This window comes from Sander lucioperca, chromosome 20, assembly GCF_008315115.2.
Source record: "Sander lucioperca isolate FBNREF2018 chromosome 20, SLUC_FBN_1.2, whole genome shotgun sequence".
Classification (NCBI taxonomy): Eukaryota; Metazoa; Chordata; class Actinopteri; order Perciformes; family Percidae; genus Sander; species Sander lucioperca.
Genome location: NC_050192.1, coordinates 11,702,672 through 11,725,411, shown reverse-complemented (window position 1 = coordinate 11,725,411; position 22,740 = coordinate 11,702,672). Strand labels below are relative to the sequence as shown.

General features: G+C 39.5%; 1 protein-coding gene and 1 long non-coding RNA gene across 7 annotated transcripts in view; one reads left to right on the top strand and one right to left on the bottom strand.

Annotated features, from left to right (window-relative positions):
• The window catches only part of LOC116060180, a 50,550-nt gene extending 45,611 nt beyond the window's left edge, over positions 1-4,939 (top strand). For both annotated transcript variants that reach the window (XR_004107450.2, XR_004896098.1), the window contains exon 3: positions 793-4,939. This is a non-coding gene — a long non-coding RNA (uncharacterized LOC116060180). The remainder of the gene's footprint in view (positions 1-792) is intronic.
• Positions 4,940-12,590: 7,651 nt separating this feature from the next.
• Positions 12,591-21,632, bottom strand: LOC116060185 (zinc finger protein 660-like). Of its 5 annotated transcripts, XM_031313642.2 has the most exons (9): positions 21,058-21,632; positions 19,816-20,018; positions 19,498-19,602; positions 18,579-18,674; positions 18,357-18,467; positions 18,063-18,180; positions 17,404-17,724; positions 17,205-17,222; positions 12,591-12,811 (listed from the first exon to the last, which is right to left on the bottom strand). In XM_031313642.2, exons 1-9 carry the CDS (start codon positions 21,503-21,505, stop codon positions 12,711-12,713), a joined length of 1,521 nt encoding a protein of 506 aa, XP_031169502.1. In that variant the 5' UTR covers positions 21,506-21,632; the 3' UTR covers positions 12,591-12,710. The 5 variants fall into 5 exon arrangements, with proteins under 5 accessions (XP_031169502.1, XP_035852184.1, XP_031169498.1 ...); XM_035996291.1 differs by lacking the exon at positions 12,591-12,811 and having other exon boundaries at positions 15,956-17,216; positions 21,058-21,631; XM_031313638.2 differs by lacking the exon at positions 12,591-12,811 and having other exon boundaries at positions 15,956-17,222; positions 21,058-21,630.
• Between the last annotated feature and the right edge of the window lie 1,108 nt (positions 21,633-22,740).

Sequence of the window (22,740 nt, the reverse complement as noted above, 5' to 3'; positions counted from 1 at the left end):
AGGACATGTCCAAAACCACACGTTTAATCTTTATGCAAGTCTCTCCTCATCTGTTGGGTAAATAGACCATTCATCATATTATTGGGCTTTTACAGCTTGGCTGTTTGAGTGATCTGTCTCTCAAACAGCCTCTCTCCCTGGCAGCCCAATCAATCATTTTTCAATGAAGATGTCACAGCTCATTGTGTGGAGTGTTTTCCTAAACTATTTCTAGAGCCTTTTAGATGGTAAATTATAAAGCTAAAAAAAATGTGTCCATGAGGGTGGTCAGTTCCTTTCTGCAAAATGTGTAGGTACAGTATTTTAGAGGCAGATTATAAAGTATTTTACCCATATGCTTCATAGTTTTAATGCTGAATTCACCCACTGTCAACAATTTTCACCTCAGTGGAGACATTAGCAGGTGCAGGAATGTGCTCAGTATTAACTTTTCATTAGGCAATGTAAACCGCACTAGTCATCAAGAAGTAGTTGCCGCTCAACAAGGGACGTAATTGGTTTGTGGTTAATCGCTGTTTGAAGCTGTAAGTTGTGTGTGTGTCTGCACAACCGCTGTATGACCTCTTTAAGACCTCACACTGTCTCAGGAAGACATCAAAAGTTTTAAAGATTGACAGCGGAAACTATCAGAAATGTTTTCCAGGGAGGTACAAAATATAATGGCCTTTAATTCAATAACAAAGCCATACAATTGACTCAATAAATAACCAAACAGCCACAGTGGAGTAATACGTTTTTCACTCTCATTCTGGGAACACACCTCACGTCTCCTCTCTTCTGTTTCTGTCTCAGGATGCTTCAGGAGTTGATGCGGAGACCTACAATACCGGGAAACTGAACGCTGCTGACCACGTTCATCTGACACAAGGAAGTGTTTCGGAAAACACAGTGCGCAGATAAAACATACACCATCATCATACTTCCTTCTGTTTAACCAAACTAAAATCTTTTCCATCACTATTCTCCTTGACAAGCCTCTGCTTAGTGCTTTGTCTCACTAGATAAACTACAGAAGAATTTGCTGGTTAGATTACTAATTTAACCTGGAATATGTAAAGCAGTTAAGTGGTAGAAGAAGCATTGCTTTATTCAAGAAAAAGTGGCAAGAAATTCAATCCCACAGTCAAAATGTTACTGAAGTAAATGTACATATGTATCAGCAAAATCTACTCAAGTATCACAAGTAAAAGTCCTCTTTATCCAGAATAGCTCATTTAATAGTGTTATTAGGCTGACAAATACATGTTTTGGAGCCAAAAAGTACACTATTTTTTCCTTTAAATGTAGTGCAGTTGACAGGCATTGTACTTAAATTAATTTAGTTACTTTCCATAACTGATGCAATGGATTACACTATTTACTATAATCCTCATGAATATACATAGAATAGAAATCACCTAATTGCATTAAATTCTTATATTTGAACAGCACCATAACAGCCTTTCAAATTATGTTTTTGGTGTTAAATACATAACTAAAATACATACATATAAGGGTAGCTGCAACCTTTACACTTGTGAAATCGTGCATGAAAATCCAGCCTTTTGGCAACTTAATTAGTCAGATTAAATGTAATCTGTTACCTCGCTACTCACGCCTCGTCTCATGAGGCCTCACGGAGGATTTGTGAGGAATTTGTGAGGTCCTTTCTTCGGTGTGTAGGCCCACCACCATCTCCTCCACCTCCACCCACCCTCAGTGCAACGCGGTTGCATTATTAAAGTTGTATAAGATCATTAGCATACAAAGCAGGAAACCTACCGCGCTGGCGTCATACATATTTATCTGGACGTGCCTGACTTGTACGTGCATACACTCATACTGTAACCCCTTTACACACAGGCGTGACTGTCTTTCTGCTGCAGGAGTTCTGTGAACAGACACTATGAAGTGGATGTTACTACTGTAGAAGCACGACCAGTTTTAAAGGATAGATATTTATTTGAGCAGCATCTGAAGAAAGACGAGTTAGTATTTGCTATAAACTATATATTAAAGCTAGTGCAGCTGCCTGTAAGACTGAGAAAATGTGTGTATTTAGAAACGAGCAGATGGAGTTTGGTTAGGTTCATCAGAGCAGTTTGCTTCGAGCATATTAAATATAGTTTACACACAGAGGAATATACATATTCATCTGCTGCACTCAGAAGCACATAATCAAACAGAGAGAAAGACAAACAGAGGGCATGTTCTTGTCAATACTTGCATCACCCATGGGTTAGCTCTGACTATCGAATGACTGTGAAATCATCTCCTTTTCTCTCTCCTTCCCTTGTTCCCTTCCTCTTCAAATCCACCTTTTCTCCACAACCATGCTATCCCTGTTCGCTTTCCTTTTTGGAGATCATTTTCTACACTTTCTACCTTCCTGATGACAGCACAATCCCTCCTTTTTTTGACAATGCGGATTCCTCCGTTAATATCCCTTTCTCCTTCCTTCTTTTTCCTCCCTCCTGTGAGATTGCTGTTGTGTCTTATGGCTTTTTATTCCTACGTGATGGTAGATGGGTTCATGTAGGAGTAGAAGCCACTAAACACGCGGTGAGTGCTCAACGCGCTGGCCAACACACACAGCGAGCTTCCCGTGGATATGACAGCTGCCATGTTCACATCAATGGTCCTGCCCATTACCAAGAATATGCACACAGTTAAAAAATAGTCCAGGGTATTCACTGCAGGGAGTGGCTACTGTTTCAGATTATCTTTTCAGACCAGATTTGTAATGTGAAAATTTTTTTTAATGACTTAATTAAATGGTTATTATACTTAATTGAACAGTTGGTTTTAAGACAATAGAGCAGAATGTTGATGTAGGCTACGTGTGGTCTAACTAATCAATCTGAGCAAATCTGAAGTTGTGAACAGACCTACTTTCCACCTGCATGCTGGCTGCACGTGCCCTGAATTTCAAACTCAATCCTTTGCCCTGAGGTCGCTGTGCAAAACTGGAGCTGGATAGCTCTCAAAATAGAGATCAGGAGGAGTGGATGCCACAATTTAGATGGAACAACTTGCAGAGGTAGGTCATCAATGTTGTTTAATAATGTCCAGAATCTGAAGGGACTACCTATTCTCCCATAAAGTGAAGGTGAGAACATACAGAAAGCTGTTACAGGATCGTTTGACACTTTCACCAACCTACAGAAGTGTGAAAATAAACCCTCTCTTACAAATAAAGCACATTTACTACACATGAAACACATTTCACATAAATCATTTCATACAAACAAAGTCACAGTTTTGGACATATTTGGAATTATTGCACATCAAAAATATGAATTCCACATGCTGTTGCTGTCCTGTGTCCAGTTTTCAGCTTTGTAATCACATTTGTGTTCAATTCAGTTCAATATTTACTCAACTTTTAGCTCTGTTTTGGTCTCCACCAACTCCTGAGAGAAATATATGTCCCTTTAGCTGCTAAATGCGGCACTTTGTTCACCAGCTAGTCACTAACTGCGTCCGTCTGCAGTTTGGTGCTGCACAGGTAGTGTACAGTGGGTTTTTAGCGCTTATTGGCTGACAAACATTTGGAGATTTGTGGTTTTTCAGTGACTATATGCTTTTTTGTAAATTCCCATTTACACTTGTTTTTGGTCATTCATTTCACATATGCGTGTATGAGCTTATATGCTCACATAAGGACTCTCTTCAGACCAGCACTGTTCCTTTAAAGCTTTTAGCACCAGACTGAGAAGTGTAACTGAGCTCAGTGTGAACCCCTTAAATTCCTGTCTACTCATAAATTAGATCCAGGCAAGCTTAAATGGCTAATAATGGTATTTATCAGCAGTAACTTTATGCCTGAACTGAACTCAGTGTCAACCAATTAAGCACGATATTCAAATGATCCTGCTCCCGTTGGGTCCAGTTGGGTGCTGTGGGGTTTGACTTTAAATGTCAACCTCCTGTTTGTTTTTTCTGTAAAAAAAGCTCCTCACTTTCTCCTCCTGAGCAGAATCTGAATAAAGCCTAAATGGACTGTTGTCAGAAACCAGAAGCTGATTTTGTAATCCTGGGATATTACAAGAATGTGACACATGCTTGCAATTGTGTGACATTACTTCTGCGTTGTTATGAGGTGGATAATTATTCAAGATGAAATTGCAATAGATATGGTCTGCTGAGGTTTAATGATTTATTCAAGGCTGTAAGTTGTTATGATCTAATATTCAGCGCGGTGGGATGGGAAGTTTCTTTTGCTTGCATTATCAGTTCAATTTATTTTTCAAGTTCTCACTCCTACATAGAGTTCTTTATAGAGACATGAGGAGGTCTGAGAGAATAGCAGAGCAGGAAAGACACATAAGAGGAGGCTGAGAGAGGATTCGATCCTGGACCAGCGGGGATCCATGGGAATCTAAAGGTGGGTATCAACCATTGTGGCATCTGTGGGAAAGAGCCTGCATTATTTAAAACAGCTCTGGCATATGAAGGGGAAGTTGTGTTTGAATAGATTGTTGCCATCCTCTGTTTTTTCGCCCGAGGGTGTGTACGCCTTATCCCAGCGTTCCCCCGGTTTTGATCTGACTGCTATAAACCTCATATTTCTAAAATGTCAAAATGTTCGGCGAAATAAAACAGCCTTATTTTCATTTTGACAGCCATGCATTTTTTTTAAATCATGCAATGGAGTCCTCAGGTTATGAAACTTGATGGAGTTATACAAGGTCACATAATCCTCAAGTTCAGGTAAAAACATGAAATTCATCAGAATTGGAGTAATGGGGGTTTTTCATCTGACAGCTGCAATAATGTAGTGTGTTTGTGTACAGTAGGCTTAATGTATGAGCGTTGTACTATTGTATCCACCGCCCTCAGGCTACACTTTCTTTATGTAATAAATAATGCTCTTTTGTGTTCTCTGCTTCATTTGTTCCCTGTTGTAACGTCAGTGCTGCTCAATAAATTATGAATCACGCCTGTTCAACCTGCTGCATATCTCTTGTTTCATTTGTCTGTCAAACTGCTTTTTTGTGTGTGTGTTCCAAATGCCACACACAGGCACACCCCAAATGTACACACTAATGCACACATGAGGTGTTTTCTTGAAAGTCAGGCTGTTTAACACAAATCTCCCACTGGATTTGATAAAAAACTGAGTGCAGACTCATTTATGAGCCCGTCATGTAGGAGTACAAACAATGAGAGAGCAGCAGGAATGTGGCAGTAATACATCTAACATTATTAGTAGCAGTAAATTTGAACTGTAAATAAGCTTCAGTAGATAGTAATTGGTATATAAGTCAATACTAGAGACTACTGAAATACCTAATAAATGCAATTCCAACTGCCCCTCATTGAAATAATTGCTCATGTTTAGTCTATGTTTAATCTGCCATAAGCCATGAAATTGCCATACATAACAACACAATTGCACACTGATTCACAGGAAAATAAAGATGTCATTCTGGCTGCACCATGTTATCCCACAAAGTTGTCTAACAGCGGGCGGGCTGAAGGATTGTTTATGGGATGAATTGCAAAAGGCACAGCGTGATTCTTTCACTTTCTTTTCTCAGAGAGTTTGGGTAGCAAAGCTCGCCTACACACACCAGCTGGCTGTTGTCTGGGGGAATCTTTTTTCTGATGAAATCAGAGGAAATCCACAAGCAGCCCAAGGCAGACCACATATCCTTTTTTTTTTTTACTCTATTCAATAATTCTCAGTGATAGCCCTCTCATTTGAGCACTGGCACCACTCCTCATTCCAATTAGTGAAAGGCAAAGAGCACTCCTTGTTTGTTGGCACGCAAGCAGTAATTGGATAATCCCTGAAATTTGGGCGAGTGCACAAAAGGGAATCTGTAATTAAACCAGAAAGTCTGTCAAATATTGACACAGATGAGTCCTGCAAAGTACAGATACAGAGGATGAGTCAACATTATTGTGCAGGTTCATAAAATTATACAAAGTTTTATGCACAAGGTCAAATTATGAGGTTTTTGTCATAAAGTTTAGCTTCTAATCAAATAGACGAAAAATCAAATTCATCCTAATATTAATATGGACATTCTTTTGTATAATCCCTTTGTTTAATTATCTTTAAATCCACCTTTAACTTGTCTCCACATGTTTATTTACGTCTCACCTCAGTGAGGGAGGCTTTCACACAGATTCACCAGGTTGTTGAGTTTCATCTGACTGCCATATATGCAAATTACCAGTTTTATTCCAGAAGGAAATTTCCACAATGTACAAAAGTGGCAGCTGCTCCACAAAACAAATATTACACTAGTAGAAAATCATCTAACAAAACTAAGAGCCTATAGCCACTCTAGCAGCTCTGTGAGGCTGTACTTAAAGGTCCAGTGTGTAACGTGTTTAGTTGTTCATCAAAATCTGTGTTGCCCGTTCACAAACTTGTCCTTTTTCATGAATATTTACCACCACCATCAATTCCAAGTATTCCTATTGGCTTGAAATTTTATATTTGCATTCGCATGAAGTGGGGTAGATACTCCATATTCATGCGCCATCTTGAAATACGTTAGCCGGTAAGGGACATACAAGAAAAAGGATATTGAAAAGAGCAAGAGACCGGCTTTTTGAAGCGTGAAGGTTACCATAGCTGTAATATGTACTTTGAACTGCGTGGTGCGAGAGAGTTGATTGCGATGTATGATTTCAACGCTAGATGGGAGAAATTCCTACACATTGGACCTTTAAGCACAGGGGTGTTTAAAGCTAAATGCTAACATCAGCATCCAAACAGTGACAATGCTAGAGATGATGTGTAGCAGAGATACAGTTTACCATGTTCACCATCTTAGTTCAAAGTGTTAACATGCTAACATTCACACATAGTACAGCTGAGGCTGATGGGATTGTCATTAGTTTTGCAGGTGTTTAGACATAAACCAAACATTAGACATTATAAACTTTTGACCAGATGAGGGGCAACACGAAAGGTCTGGGGATCACTAAAGTTATTACAATTAATCCTGAGGAAGTTATGGATGTTTGTACCAAATTTCAGCAATCCATCTATTGACCCCAAATGTCAACCTCATGGTGGCACTAGAGGAAAAACCATTATCGTCTGGGCTCCATATCTGTGCCAAGTTTCAAGGCAATCCATCGAATGGTTGTTGAGACATGTCACAACAAAACAAAAATGTTACCCTGCTGGTGGTGCAAGAGAAGAAGTCAGTGGATCACCAAAATCAGTATGATTCCCTTGACTGGGATCATATAATTGCAATTAATCCTCTAGTTATTGAGATATTTCAGTCAGGACCAAAGGGATGGATGTACCAACACTACCATCCAGGCCATGCCTGCTAAAACCCTCATTGTTTTTGCAACCTCTGAATAATAAAAGTTTGGATGCCTCAACAGAAGCCTATGGCATTTTGGAAACTATCTCTGCACACAGTGTGACCTGTGGTCATCCCATTGTGACAAGTGTGTGCTGAGTTACACAGAATTTTCTCAACATCTCTCTAAAAGCCATCACGACACTTTTCCTCTCTCAGAGTCCACTTAATGAGAGTGTATCGTCAGCGTTCTGACTGCAATTACCGTGCTTAGGACTCTTTAATGATATGTTAATGGCTTGGCTGTATTACCTCTCAGCTGCCCAAACAACATTAAATACCCTGCGGCTGATTAATCCGGCATCCACAAAAACACCCAATTAGGGGGAAAACGTTTGAATCGAGTTATGCCAACAACTTCAGAGCAGAATAGACAAGCACTAAAAGAAACGCTACAAGATATTTCACACAAAGTAGGCTACAGTAAATGGCGATGATAGCCAAAGCTTGTGGATCCGTTTATTTCTGTTTTACACTGAAAACACATGATTCTTTATTATATCTCAGATATTAGGACTGTGTTGTAATAAACTTCAGACAAGTTAGGGTTACTTTGCTCAAGGGAAAAGTGCCAAAACACACAGCTGTTGCTGAACACTGCGTGCCATGAAGGTCAAACATGTGGCCTCTCAGTTACATAACGCTCTGTCTAACCAGCAGGCTGCCTTTCCTACTCACTGCTGCTGTGTCTGCATCAAAGTCAGAGATGGAGAAGCTGTTAAAACATCTAACATGACTTGCACTAATTAAGTGCATGTCTGTTTCCGTTCTACTTAAAACCATGAAACGCATCTCACATAATTGTGAGTTGTTGTCAAATTAGCAAGATGACTCCTGACAGAGGAAATATCGTTTAAAAAAAAAAAAAAAAAAGGCGTCTTCTACAGTTATGTAGAATGTATGTAGAACTAATGATGTGAATTAGAAATTTTGAAAACAATACATTTTTCACTCCTCACCATCACGGTTGTGTCAAATACGATTAATCTGTGACACATTTTCAACAACTCCCAGCACAACTTCACTCTCGTCAGCACATGATTGCTGTCGACGTAGAACTTGCACAGCAATAGTGATTATTAATGTGCAACATCTGAAGTTAAGCTCATGAGGGGGAGGGAATTAATTTTCCAGGAGTTCCTTTTGTAACATAGACTGAGCGGTGACAAAGCACCGTCGAGTCCGTAGGTGAGAGGAGATCCCATCCCATCTAGAAAACAGACATGGAAGTCAAGTACAAGCGTAGGAGGAGAAACAACAGCCGGTGCTGATAAGTACATTTTGTCTTGTACTGTGCTTAATCAAAGTACTGCGTTGCTGACACTTGGGTATACTACTTGGGTATTTTCTGCTCCAGTATATACAGATGGGTGATAAATTAAAGGGAAAAAACATAAACATGAAGTCTCTCCACAACCGCTTTAATGCTCCTTAGCAGATTCTACAAGTCTCTCAAACTTTACTGGAGTAAAAAACCATAATACTTAAAAAAGATAAGAAAGAACACTGTGGGTCCAAAGTCCCCCTTCGGTGTCAGGGTTGAGGTTGTGTGTGCTGGCTCACTGTCACAGCTTACTGGGATAGTAACGGAATTTGATTTACCTGTGCTTTTCTTGCTATGACATGTCAAAAATGGCTGTGAAAAGGTCAATTGGCTGCACCAATAATGATTTAGGTGTGCCATAATAAAGGACATGTATACTTGTTTTAACTCTGACTCTGTTATTTGTGTCCAAAAAAACCCACATAAAATCTACTTTGACCTAAAGTTGTAAAACAATAAAACATGAAAACGTCCAGGGTTTATGTTATAGGCACTGTAACCTGGGACATTGGGCAGATATTTGTACAGTAGTACAGAAAATGCAGCACGCTAATGGCAGCTTTATTATATTCTGAGACCCAGAAACCCAGCAGTACTACTGGAATACTACCTGGCCCAAGGGTTTCTGTATGTCAGTTAGTTTGTGCTAATTTCATGAAACACAACTTTATTTAGGCAAATACAGTATGTGAGCACATTAGAGACTAAAGTAATAGTTTTACAACTAGATTTTGACTCACCTTCTACAAGATATGGCCATAATATCACATAATGAAGCAGGACCCAGGTAATACTGTACTCGCGCAAATTCACCAACAAATGTGCAAGTAATCAAATTACCAAAAAAATCAACTGACACACGGTGAACCTAGGGTCTTTGCCCGTTTAATCCCGCCTCAGATTTATATAATTTTTAGGATCATCAAACCATTAAGTGACCCCCTCATGGCCTATGGATAGGGACATTGTCCTCTTGAAAGAGTTTTGTCTCATCTGTATGTGTATCCACACATAAATGTAGTTAGTCGTTACTTTTTACAGAATTTTTATATGGAAAACACATACAATTAACTGATACATTATGATTTGATACACTATTAATGATAGGATGTTATAATCAAACTGCCTACAATTATTTTTTTTTTAAAGTTAACAAAATATCAACTTAGTAGCTGTTCTGGAGCTTTTGATCATATCACATGATCTTCATCAGCAGATGGAGTTTGCCCAGTTGTCATGGCAATGTTGATGTTCAAATGAAATTTTTTTGTCCTGAAAATGTTAAAATACTTAAACAATGTTAAAAACAATGTCACATCCTGAAAGAGCTTACTTACTCTCATTCCCAAGTACATTTTATTCCCATTACCAATTACAAATTTTAGTTCTGAAGCTAAATAATATGTGCTCCATTTATATTTTTGTCAACGTAAAGGTCATGGTGGTATATTATTGGTAGTGGTAGCAGAAGTACCAGTGGTAAAAGTACAACCACTGATGGAAGTGACCAATAAATGCAATCATGTCTTGACTAATAATATTGCAACCCGTATGGCTCTTACTGCTTGTAATAGTGCTAACAATCATCACTTTCTCCACCATGAAAGCGCCTTTCAGAGTGTCAGGCAGGTCTGTGCTTTTAGCTCCATCTCGTCTGTCTCTTATCACCTCTCATCAGCAAGGGTGGAGAAAGAGGTTGGGGGGGGCAAAGAGGAGAGCCAAAAGAAGGCAGCATCCTTATCAAAGGCCTGGGTGCTGAGCCTTGGTTAAAAATAGAAACCGAGGGAGATTGGCATCGATTTCTGCAGGCGTTGACGGCCCGATTGACAGCAGCACCGCGGCGTCGGGCTGTTGAGCCATCGAGGGAATCCGCCAGACTGCCTATGATGAGATGAGATGGGAAGATAACTTCTGACAAGCCCTCCACCCGCTACCCATCTCTAATCACCCTTTCTGCACACACGCACACACACACACACACACACACACACACACAAACATGCACACACACAGAGAAAAAGTAATTACCACATGCATGCACACGCACACAAACTCAGGGACACACACACACTTGCTGCCCCCTGAGCAAGTAATGGGACTTTGGCTGGCTGAGCATCCACCTGTCCAGTGTCTCCTGCCAAGCCAAAGCTCATGTGCCTGCACACATACAAAATACCTCTGGATGTCCCTCCACAACCACCAGTCACTGTCCTTAAGGGTTATCTCACTGAATTATCCTCTGTCAGTAAATAGTGCCTAATATCCATGAGACGCTCCGAACTGGAATGTCAGTGACCTTTGTTTTACTGCTGTAAATGAACTCCATTGAGTGATTACTGTTATGACACTGCTTTACTGCACTTTGATGTTGTTTATCTTCCCAAAGTATTGGTAGTAATTCAGTCAAGCAAACGTGCCTGGTATTGCTAAAATTAATATGCAAGTGGTATGAAAATATAATGTCATTACATCATCTTATTATCTTTAAAGAAATCTTTGAAGGAATAGTTTGACAGAATAGTTTGACGTAGGCCTACAGAAAATCTAAGTGTGAGAACATAAATTTTCCTTTTTTACATACTCACCTTTGGACAGCTGTTTACCTGCTATTTCAACTCTTTATGCTAAACTAAGCTAATTACCTCCTGGCTCCAACTTCACATAGAACAAACAAATATGAGAGTGGTGTCGATCTTTGGAAATTCTTGGGAAATTCTGGCCCTGGAAGATAAAGCATTTTATTTCTAAACATTCTTAAAATTCTGTTGGAGAAATAATTTCACATTTTAATATATTAGTCTGAGTCTAAGCAGTTTCCAACTACATGCTTCAACCGATAAAACTATTGCTGGTTTATTTTGGACCATTTGCTGCAGAGAATAACATAGAAACACATTCATTTCACAAATTGCTTCAATAGTGTAATAGGTTTAAGAGCATGTGAGCAATCATTAATGAAAAGTATGAGTTCATTTATCTTTACAGTTGTACAATGTTATCGTCTTTCAGATTTGCTGTAAAATTTGGACTTTAAACCAGACATATGGAGTTTTGCTATAGTTGATTTCCATAAGGGGCTTCACAAAAAGGCCTGAATATCAACACCAACAACTACAAATACAAGGAAAAAGTATAGATGAAAATGTAAGATTCATGGATGGGACATTTGTCACACACACTCTCTCCCATCCTTACTTTCTCTGTCGATTGTAAAATTATCCAGTAAGCGAAAATAATCATCATTAAAGTCGAAAGTTTGACTTCTACTTATAATTGGGTGATTTGCGGCAATCTGCCACAAGGACTCAATCCTCTGTCAATCTGTCAGCGTGATCCTCCTCCTGTTAGAACTGCCTCAGAGACAATTACTGTGGGTTTCTCCTAATTAGAAACTCATTGAAATTTATGAGTGCCTGTTATGAATTATTGAGTTCTGTTTCCTGGGAGGGACACCATTAGGGAAGTTTAAGCAAGTGAATTTCTTACAGGCCTCTTTGTCAGTGTGTTTGTCCACGTTTGGTTGGATTATAACAGGTGTGAGTCTCCCTCTGGTGGTACATTTGAGGTGATGACTGCACACCTGCCAGGCGGTGTGACAAAAAAAAAAAGAGAAGTTGTTTTCATAGTTTGTTATGAAATGTAAATGCCTGGTATGGATGTGTACATTATAGCCTGGCGTAGTTACAGTAGCTCCATTTCCGATCAATTTGGATATGATATGAAGACACACATTAACAGCTTGTCCTGAATAAGACATGAACCAAGCTTTAATCTATTCAGATTTATCAGACTACAGTGTTCATGATGAAATTGTTGACTTTGACATGTTGGATTTTTGGGAAAACGTCTTGTGACAACAGAGACACTAGTGGGTTTTCTCCCCACTGAAGAGAGGTGCTTTGGTTTACGGTACAACTTTATCGTCAGTTCACACCGAAATTCATGTTGCGTTCCCGAGCAACTCCGCTCAAAAGAAGAAATAAAAAGAAAAATACACACAGAGCTAGACAACAATTACACATATAGTACAAAGATCAAGACATTTCATGCTGAATGGGGCAGAGATGTCAGCACTGGATCACGTCCCGATATTCAATGGCTCTTTGTTTCGCCTGAGATCCAGATGTTCCTTCACTCGTGCCACTGAGCTTTCTGAGCATCTGGGTGGCTAGAAGGCAGCTTCACCAGCTTTTTCTGCCAACAGGAAGCTGGAGAGTTTTGAACTCGCTCAAGAAAATCTGCATACCAACAGAAGATTTTGTCCCTTTGGAACTTCAGAAAAACCTTTAGAAAGATTAAAAAGGACAATTTTGATAATTGATTTTTGGTTCCCTAATGGTCTAGTGGCTAGGATTGGGCGCTCTCAAGACATTCAACAATACATTGATTATCTATTATAAACATTTCAACAACTAGCAACAAGTTTGCCTGAACTCAATGAATTAATTTCACATATCAAGCGCTTACATATAAATCTTAACTTTAGCTATAGTCTGACTGTATAACGTTTAGGTAGCCTTTAACTGACAATCCGTATACATTGTTTGGTTGAGAAGTCCATTTGCTGTTAGCTACATCACCCAACCAAGGCTGTAGCAAGGTGAAAATACTAGCTATTCACCACAAGTTTAATAACTATTCCTATTAGTATCTGATATCTGGCAATTTTAGGAGCATGTAAATTAGTTAGCTTAGATTTGCTAACTCTTGCAGATACCCTTTATGTACCTGCAGAAAATCCTCCTTCCTGCCCAGTCCTAGGGGGCGGGACTTAGCCTCAACCTGTCAGGCCACACCTGAACTGATTATAGGCAGGGATCAGGCCCTGTTCAGTAATTCCCTTTGTTTGCTGCAGCATGTTGGTCCATGTGCCTATCTTCTCCAGCTGATTGTGCACCAGATGTATTATTTGAGTAAGTTATGGGTATTTGTTATAGTTATAGCTGTTTCTCTGTTCAATGAGTGATTTGTTTAGTATTCATTAGAGTACCTTTGTTTACTGATTATTGTTTTCAAATGCCTTTTTGCCATTAAATCCTCTGTGAGGGTCAACTATTTAAATGTAAATCCTTTGAATGGACAAACTGTTGAACAGCTCTTATTTGGTCTTAATGCTTTAACTATATCTATGGATTTAACTGGGTTGCCAACATAGTCAAGTTTCTACTGTAGCAGAGTTGAAAGTTATTCTGTAATTGTAAAAATGTTGTTTTGGAAGACTACTTGTGCAGGTCATATATTATTATACTATATTGCCTAGAGCCGTTTAATAATGTCTATATACGGCTCTGGCTCTGCTAAACCAATGCATGCGCTGTTCGAATAAATTGTGGTCGACCTTGCTAGGTACACCGCAACAAGTCCTTCAAAACAAAAGGGGCATCGCCACAAAATTTAAATTTAAGCACATAAACTGCATAAACCACATCAAAATTCTCATCCTGTACCGAATTCTTTTACCATTTTACCTTTCTTTTAGTGGTTACATACCACATTATGTGCGTCCATAGACCTTTTGCGGGCTCTCTACACTTGACTTCGAATCGCGGCTATGGCTCAGGTGGTAGAGCAGTTGCCTACCAATCGGTAGGTTGGGAGTTCAATCCCTGGCCCTGCAGTCCCATGTCGAAGTGTCCTTGGGTAAGATGCAGAACCCCAAAATGCTCGGCAGCCTTGGCCACAGTGTAGGAATGTGTGTGAATGGTTCCTGTACTATGTAAAAGCACTTCAAGTAGTCGTTAAGACTAATAAGCATGTCTAAAGTGGGACATACTATCTTTAAATAGACTACAGTGAATGCAGTATTTGTCGATATACCCTAACCTAACCATATTAAAGGACAATTCCGGCACAAAACGAACCTAGGGGTTAATAACTGATGTGTACCCACTCGATCGCTCTCTGGGACATGTTTCATGCTAATTGAATGTGTTTGTAGCTTGAAACAAGCTAGCGCAGACCGCTGATTAGCTTACACCGCTAGTATTCGGGGCACAGGGAAAGTAAAAACAAATTGCTTATTATACCACTAAAAAGGCTCAAAATATCACCACTTCAACGGTAGCATAATGAGGGTTGCTAAATGTTAACCGAAGCATTGAGAACATTGTAAGTGTACAGACAGTTTATTAAAAAGATCGATTATAAAGACAGTTGCGTTCTTGTATATAGGCGGCCGCCGTCTTGGGAGCTACTCTTTCTAAACTATCTTTTTAATAAACTGTCTGTACACTTACAATGTTCTCAATGCTTCGATAAAAATACTATCATTAATTTCATCAACTGCATCAGACCCATTCAAATCTGCTCCTGCTTACATTTGCAAATATAAAATAGCCCATTTATACAATGGCTTGGCTGAATACTTGATGGTTATTTACTGTGAATCAACATTTTACATTCAATATTTAATCAATTAGTCCAGAGTTGTAACTACACCTCAACTCTAAGACTAGATAATCAGTGTTTTGTTTGAAAATAATGTACGCCTATGAGGAGTGCCACCACCACACCATATTTATCTGGACTAGTGTCGCTCATTTTTATTACCCTGTCATACAAAAGTGTATTGTTCGGGCTTTTCTTACACTTCCATCAAAACAAATACTACATCATTAATTTGATACTAATCCAAACAACTTCATTTAGCCTACTATTTACATTTATAAGTGATTTTTTTCTTATACGACAGGCTTAAAGTTTTTTGTCATACCTTGACAGTTTCGACTGTTGTCTCTGCAGTCATCTTCAGAAGCGTCACGTGATGTTGCTGTGACCACACAGGTGGAATGACACAAACTAAATATATCACACCCACAGTAGACGTCACAGCGACATCACGTGACGCTTCTGAAGATGACTGCAGAGACAGCAGTCGAAACTGTCACGGTATGACAAAAAACTTTAAGCCTGTCGTATAACAAGAAATCACTGCTGTAACTCACTAAATTTCATATTCACAAGTCACGGCCCCCTCAGGTGCAATCACTTCACCCAAACTAGAGGCGATATACTCCATTTTTTTCTTCATTTGACATCAGCCATGTTGTATGCAGTCCTAAGTGAATTTCCTTATTTCATATTTGATTTACATTTATTATTGCACACACTTTCTGTTGAGATTTCACAGCTTAAAACACACACGCAGACATTTATAAAGAAATCTACAAAGAAATGAAAATTGAAGATATCTGTATCAGGAATATAATGTCCCCATTATACAGTTTTTCCACAGGAGTAGTGTTATTTGTCAGCTGTAAAATAGCATGCCCATTACATTTCTTGGTTGCAATTCTTAAATAATGCACAGAAATCTTATCAAAGATGTTTATGGGTTGGGTAAAGAAAATATATTTACCGGCCAAAGACACATTCATTCACATTCTTATGTTACAAAAGATCACCATTTCTAAGCCACATACGTCTCATACTATCTCACAAGTGAGCACTCCTTCATTTTGGTATATATTGTCAACACATTTTATTCAGAAGTCTTTAACCTACAATAACTGAGCTAATTATCTAATGGTCTCCTAAAACACAAGGTACAGATTATTCCACACGTAACATTTGAGTGTTCAGGTCCATATTTACATACGTGTTGGTGTTTTACTGTCATGGAAATGCACCAAAACAGTGTGCCCTGGCGTAGAAATAAACCAGGCTTTTCTTTAACACTAAATATATATTCTCCAAATGTCGCAACAGTATGCTAGATGATCTTGTGGACTTTGAGGTGTACCCTCATGTTGATTTTTGAGAAAAAGTCTTGTGACATGTTAAACACTGGTAAGGTTTCTCTCCTGTGTGTATCCTCATGTGTCTTTTCAGTCCTTCATTAAGGTGGAACGATTTGTCACATTTTGAGCAAGAATATGGCTTCTCTCCTGTGTGAGTTCGCCGATGCTGTGTCAAATGAATAGCTGTGGTAAAACCTTTTCCACAGATGTCACATTGATAAGGCCGCTCCCCTGTGTGCTTGCGTGTGTGCACCCGCAAGGCCCCAGAGCTACGAAAAGACATACCACATGTGCTGCACAGGTACGGCTTCTCTTTCTTATGAATCCTGATGTGCACTGTGAGCATATATGGCTGTGTGAATCTCTTGCCACAAAAAGTACAGGCATACGGCCGCTCACCGGTGTGAATGCGCACATGGGACTTCAACTCTGCATTTCTCCAGAACCTCTTGTCGCAGTACGAGCAGCCAAATGGCCTCTCTCCGCTGTGACGACGCAGATGAACTTTAAGAACAGCCTTAGAACTATATTTCTTCTCACAAAGGCTACAGGGATAGGCTTTAGGGTTAGAGTGAATACGAAAATGAAAGTTCAGGTCTTTACGGTTTTTATAGGTCTTGTCGCACTGAGTGCACTTGAATGGCCGTGCAGAAGTGTGAACAAGGAGATGTTGTTTCAAGGTGGAATGAGACGCAAAGGTTTTTCCACACTCCAGGCAGATGTTTTCATTGGCTCTTACGGAGTCCTCGCTGAATGGAAGAGAGACATCGGCTCTGCCTCCTGTCAAGGACTGGATCCTGCTCTCTTCTGATGGCTGAAAGGTGGCTTCAACAGCTGTTTCTGCCAACAGGAAACAAGAGAATTAGTGATATATTCACTCAACAGAATCTACATGCCGAGTGAAGACTTTGTCCCAATATGACTTCACAGCCAAGCGCATGCCTGAGTCTGGCCTGCTGCCGACATATTATATTTGTTTTCACATTATCAGAACATCAGATCCGATGAAAGAGATGCTCACCTCCATCACCTGGCTCTGCAGCTTCTTCTGAATGTGGAGAGGAAGTGAGCGGTGACAGCCCGTACTCAGGCAGCCCACAGTTTGGTTCAATGGAACTGTTGTCAGTCTCTTCATCATCCTCACAAATATCTTCTGCTCTCCAGCTGTTTTCTTGCTTCACTGTTGTCTGTTCTGACTTCTCTCGATTTCTTCCCTGTGATTTCCCAGTGCCTTGTTTGCCCTCTCCCTGATCCATTATTTGATCCTGATCTTCAGAAGCCGCTGAAGTCTGTTTAGAGGCGAGCGTGGAGAGGATGGTGTCTGACATGAAGGTGAACTCACCTGAGAAACGGATAACATTCATGTTAAAGGCACCAGAGTGGTGCTATTTGTCAGGCAGGAATGCAGCACTAACAGAACCAGAGGAAATGGAGATAACAGAGAAATCAATACAGAATATTGGAAATATAATTTTTTTTTTTACCGGCTGTCATTCATAAAGTACCAAGTCAGAAATTAAGAAAAAAACTATTCTTACTTTCCCTCATAGTATGGATTCAGATACCACATTTTTACTCCCTAATTATTTACTTTATTAAACAGAAAATTGGAAATCCAGATTACCATTTCATTAATTTTATATTCTAGAAATAGAATACTAAGAGTTAACGGAGTCGTACTTTTAGTCAACTTTTGCCGCTCCTGTTGGTGCTGCAAAATCCTCTTCAGATCCTCAGGGTCAGAGAGAAACTGCTCAAACTCCTCGTCAAGGGAAGAAATGTCAAACATGGAGCACACCTGGAAAAGAAGAAGTGGATTTTAAACACAAACTGCTGCTCCTTCTTCCAAGATCATCCTTTGCTATGTGGATCTAACATTATTTAACAATGGCTAATTACACCGACATAAATCACCAGCCAGCATTTAGGGAACCAGTGGATGGAAGGTCGGTTTATCTTCACCCTGCTGCCTACCTGTGAAAAACGTGGAACTGGGAGGAACTCTTCCAGTTGCTGGAAGAACTCCCACACCTGAATCTGCAGCGCTGTATCAAAACAAGCTCCATACTGTACTGGGAAGACCTCCTTAGACAGGAAAGAAATATATAAAAATCATGTATGAATTATGAAGAAGATGAACTCCTAAGGTAGATGCAAATAATAATTACGTTAACCATTTAAAAAAGTAAAACTCACCTTGAAAAAATTCTCTTTTTTAGATTGGTCTTCAAGCAATGTTTGAACCAGCTCCACAAATGCTGACTTTGAAGTCTCCACCTCTCCATCTGGGTCCTGTCATAAAGCCCAGGTAAAGTTTATTTACATGCATTCATTATCAGTTTTACATTTAAATGTCTCTCCTACTTATTAACAGCTTATAAATGTCTGCATCTGATAGTAAAAATAACTTTCAGGGTAAGTAGCAAAACCTAAAGACTATTGTCTGTCCTCTGGCAGAAAGATCTGTTTGACATCTAAAGCCACTGAGACATTAGGCTCGTTCGAGATGAACTGCGCCTCGCCTGTAAAGTGGACGAGAGCAGGCGGCAGCAGCCGGGGACGGTGACAAAAGTCCGCTGTCAAGTCGGACAGTTTACAGCCATTTCAAGCAGCCTTCAGTCTGAACAGGAAGTGACAGAAACACTGTGGTCCGATTCCGATTTAATAAAATGTTATCAGACCCATATATCAGCTTGTACACAAGTCTCCAGTTGTTTTTATTATGACAGAGTAGCTGTCAAAAATGCTATGTGCGATCTGTTGCTGATTTTAATTAACAAAACACTGTAGATGATCCGTAATCTGAACAGAATCGATTCTGAACCAATCAGCTGAGAGGCCGGCGTTTCCCAGCATGCCCTGGTACCGCCTGGGTCTTGCAGTCGGTGAAAAGCAACTGCGCTGCCTGCGTCTCAGAACTGCGGCCGCCTTGATCTCGTGAGGTTATCGTTGCCCATGTGTGCATGACGTCAGAGAAAGTCAGGATCAAGTCGGACACAAATCTAACCGGCATGCATTGGGCGGCGATCGCTGTTGATCGATTCTGCGCAGACCTGGCTCATCTCAAACGAGCTTATTGTGTCATGTAAAATATCCTGTCATCAGCATTACCCACCTCTTCATGCATGAGGTTTGTTGTCGTCTGTTGGAAAGTGTTAAGATGATCCTGGATAGCTTTACAGTCAACCTCATCCATCGTCTTTAATAATTCAAGGATGAGCTGAAAAACACAAAATCAAAACATCATGCTTAACTTTCAAAATAATACTTTGACAACTAGACAATGGATGCATTTACTTAGGCCTTGAGAGGGGCACCCATAGAAATAAAATTGATTTAATTTCTTGACTCCACTTTGACTGCTTAATAATAAAAGATGAAAGAACAGTAAAAGATGCCCACAATAGTCTCAACAATACCTCCATTCACTAACCCGAGCTCTCAGTCCCAGGATCAGCTGAGTCTTCTGTTTGTAGTTCAGAAGCTCTGGGACCATCTCTGTCACCAACATGATGAATTCGGACAGTTTGTCATACTGGTCTACATTCCGCTCCTGGGCCACCTGCCACATACAGGCTGACATCAACCTCAGTGGAGGAACCAGGAGGCGCACGGATGACAGAGGGAGATGGGGATCTAACAGTAGATGTATGCAGAGAAACAGATAAACATCAGTTATTAACCAGTCTCAAATCCTGAACTATATGCACAATAATATCAGTTGTATTACATCTTCCGACACATTGAACCACACCCTGCTCTAGAATAGGGACATTCATTTCAGTAACTACAGTAAATAGGATATATGTTGTAGGCAGGGTTGGGTAGTATCGGAATACATGTCATCACAATTACATAATCAGATTAGAAAATACGTAATCATAATTAGCCCAGATTACATTTGAAAAAATTTGCAATTAGATTTTAGTCAAATATGTTTACTTAACTACATATGGTAATTTTAAAATTATGAAACTTCCCATGAATTCTGCCAGCATGTTTTTGTAAGTCAAATTTGATTTGAATTCTAAATGCCAAATATGTTCCACTGTTTATCAATATAAATTACTCCTCAGGTTGCCAGTTTAGTTAATGGTGACTTAACTATTATTTGTGTTGTTTAATGATGCTTTATGGATAATGGAGTTTTTCTTCATTTCATATATATCGAAAATGGAAAATGAATATTTTCAGGAAGTGCTCTTCTTGCTTACAAAGTCCTCCATGTGGCCTTTGATTAACAAGATGACAACAAAAAATGACAAAGAAAAAGCATCCTGCATGTTGTAGAAGACACAGTACACCTGTAGTTTGTGCCAGTGCTGTTTTTGTAAGGGTAATTTGATTTGACCAACTATAAATGATGAATATGATAAATGCATTTTATTTGCATTGAAAATGTCATGAGATGTTTAAAGAGGGAAAAAAGAACAGCTGAGCTTAAATGATTGTGACTGCATCCAACTTAGTTTTACTGTTATTTTCTCACCTAATCGATTAATTATTAAGTCACAACATATCATCAGAACCCAAGTCGGTTTAATTTACAATGAGAGAAGCACAAAACACATCTGAGGAGCTGGAACCAGAACGTTTTTTTCCACTTGACTTAAACTATTAAATTATAATCGAAACAGTTGCATATTCTTTTTTTTTTTTATTTGAGTGGACATACTTTCCGCGTTCCACGGACAGCTGCGTACTTGTGCGGGTTTCGAGCACGCGGTGTCAGCCATACTACAGTTAAGGGTCCGTGACCGCGTCGCCTTCGTGGGACGATGCTTGATGTAGCCAGAGAGCCAATCTAACATGGAGATAATGTAGGGACTCCGGCCGGTTTTGCCGCTCCCGCCTTTCAGCTTTTTCTTGGCCTTTACATATCGGTCTCGCACATTTCTCCACTTTTGACGGCAGGCTGTTTCATTTTTCCCAAGCGTTTGAGCGATTTGTCGCCAGGAATTTAACATAATTTGGCTGTCGTTGCACTCCTTAACAGACCTATCATATAAATGTGGGTAACGGCGGACCTCTTCGCACAACCTCTCTTCAAAAGTAGCATCCATGTTGTTTTTGTTGTAGTCTTCTTCTTCGTCTTCTTCTTGGCAAACCAACTGGAGGTGCATACGCCACCAACTGGACTGAAGTGGAGCATGTTGGTGTAGGTGAGAGAGCTAACGTTAGCACTTAGCCGGAGCTCAGAGATAGTCGATTAGCTCAGAGTCCACAGACAACTGAACGGAGCATCAACACTGATGCTTTATTATACAACATGGACCATACAATGCCAGGTCCCCACGGCGCTATATTTACCTATTAATGCATCTCCACAAAATGTAAATTAAGCACAGAAACTGCATAAACCACATCAAAATGTTCATCCTTTTACCATATGATAGTTTGTGCTTTCTTTTAGTGGTTACATACCACATTATGTGCGTCCATAGACCTTTTGTGGGCTCTCTACATTGTAACGTGTTGCTACTTCACTAGGAATCGCGGCTATGGCTCAGGTGGTAGAGCAGTCGCCTACCAATCAGAAGGTTGGTAATTAGATCCCTGGCCCTGCAGTTCCATATCTTATAATTTGTGTCTGTAGTCTTCCTTTTATTGTGTTGTATGTTGTTATTTTGAAATAGACATTGAGTCAAATAAAAAAGCAATAACATTGGAAAGTGCTGAATCTCACCTTTTTTTTTAATGTGTAAAATGTCTACGTGTAGAAAGGATATAACAAACCCAAAAAGATGTGATGCACAAGGCAACCATATGGGGACATACATGTTTATTACAAATTAATAATATTGTGCAAAGTCTGTGCTTGGACTGGCTGAAGATCCAGCATCTCATCTACGTACAAACTTAAGCATAGCACCTGCAAATTATAGATAAAAATACTATCATTAATTTCATCAGCTGCATCAGACCCATTCAAATCTGCTCCCGCTTACATTTGCAAATATAAAATAGCCCATTTATACAATGGCTTGGCTGAATACTTGATTGTTATTTACTGTGAATCAACATTTTACATTCAATATTTAATCAGTTAGTCCAGAGTTGTAACTACACCTCAACTCTAAGACTAGATAATCAGTGTTTTGTTTGAAAATAATGTACGCCTATGAGGAGTGCCACCACCACACCATATTTATCTGGACTAGTGTCGCTCATTTTCATACAAAAGTGTATTGTTCGGGCTTTTCTTACACTTCCATCAAAACAAATGAATACTACATCATTAATTTGATACTAATCCAAACAAGTTCATTTAGCCTACTATTTACATTTATAAGTGATTTTTTTTTTCTTATACGACAGGCTTAAAGTTTTTTGTCATACCTTGACAGTTTCGACTCCA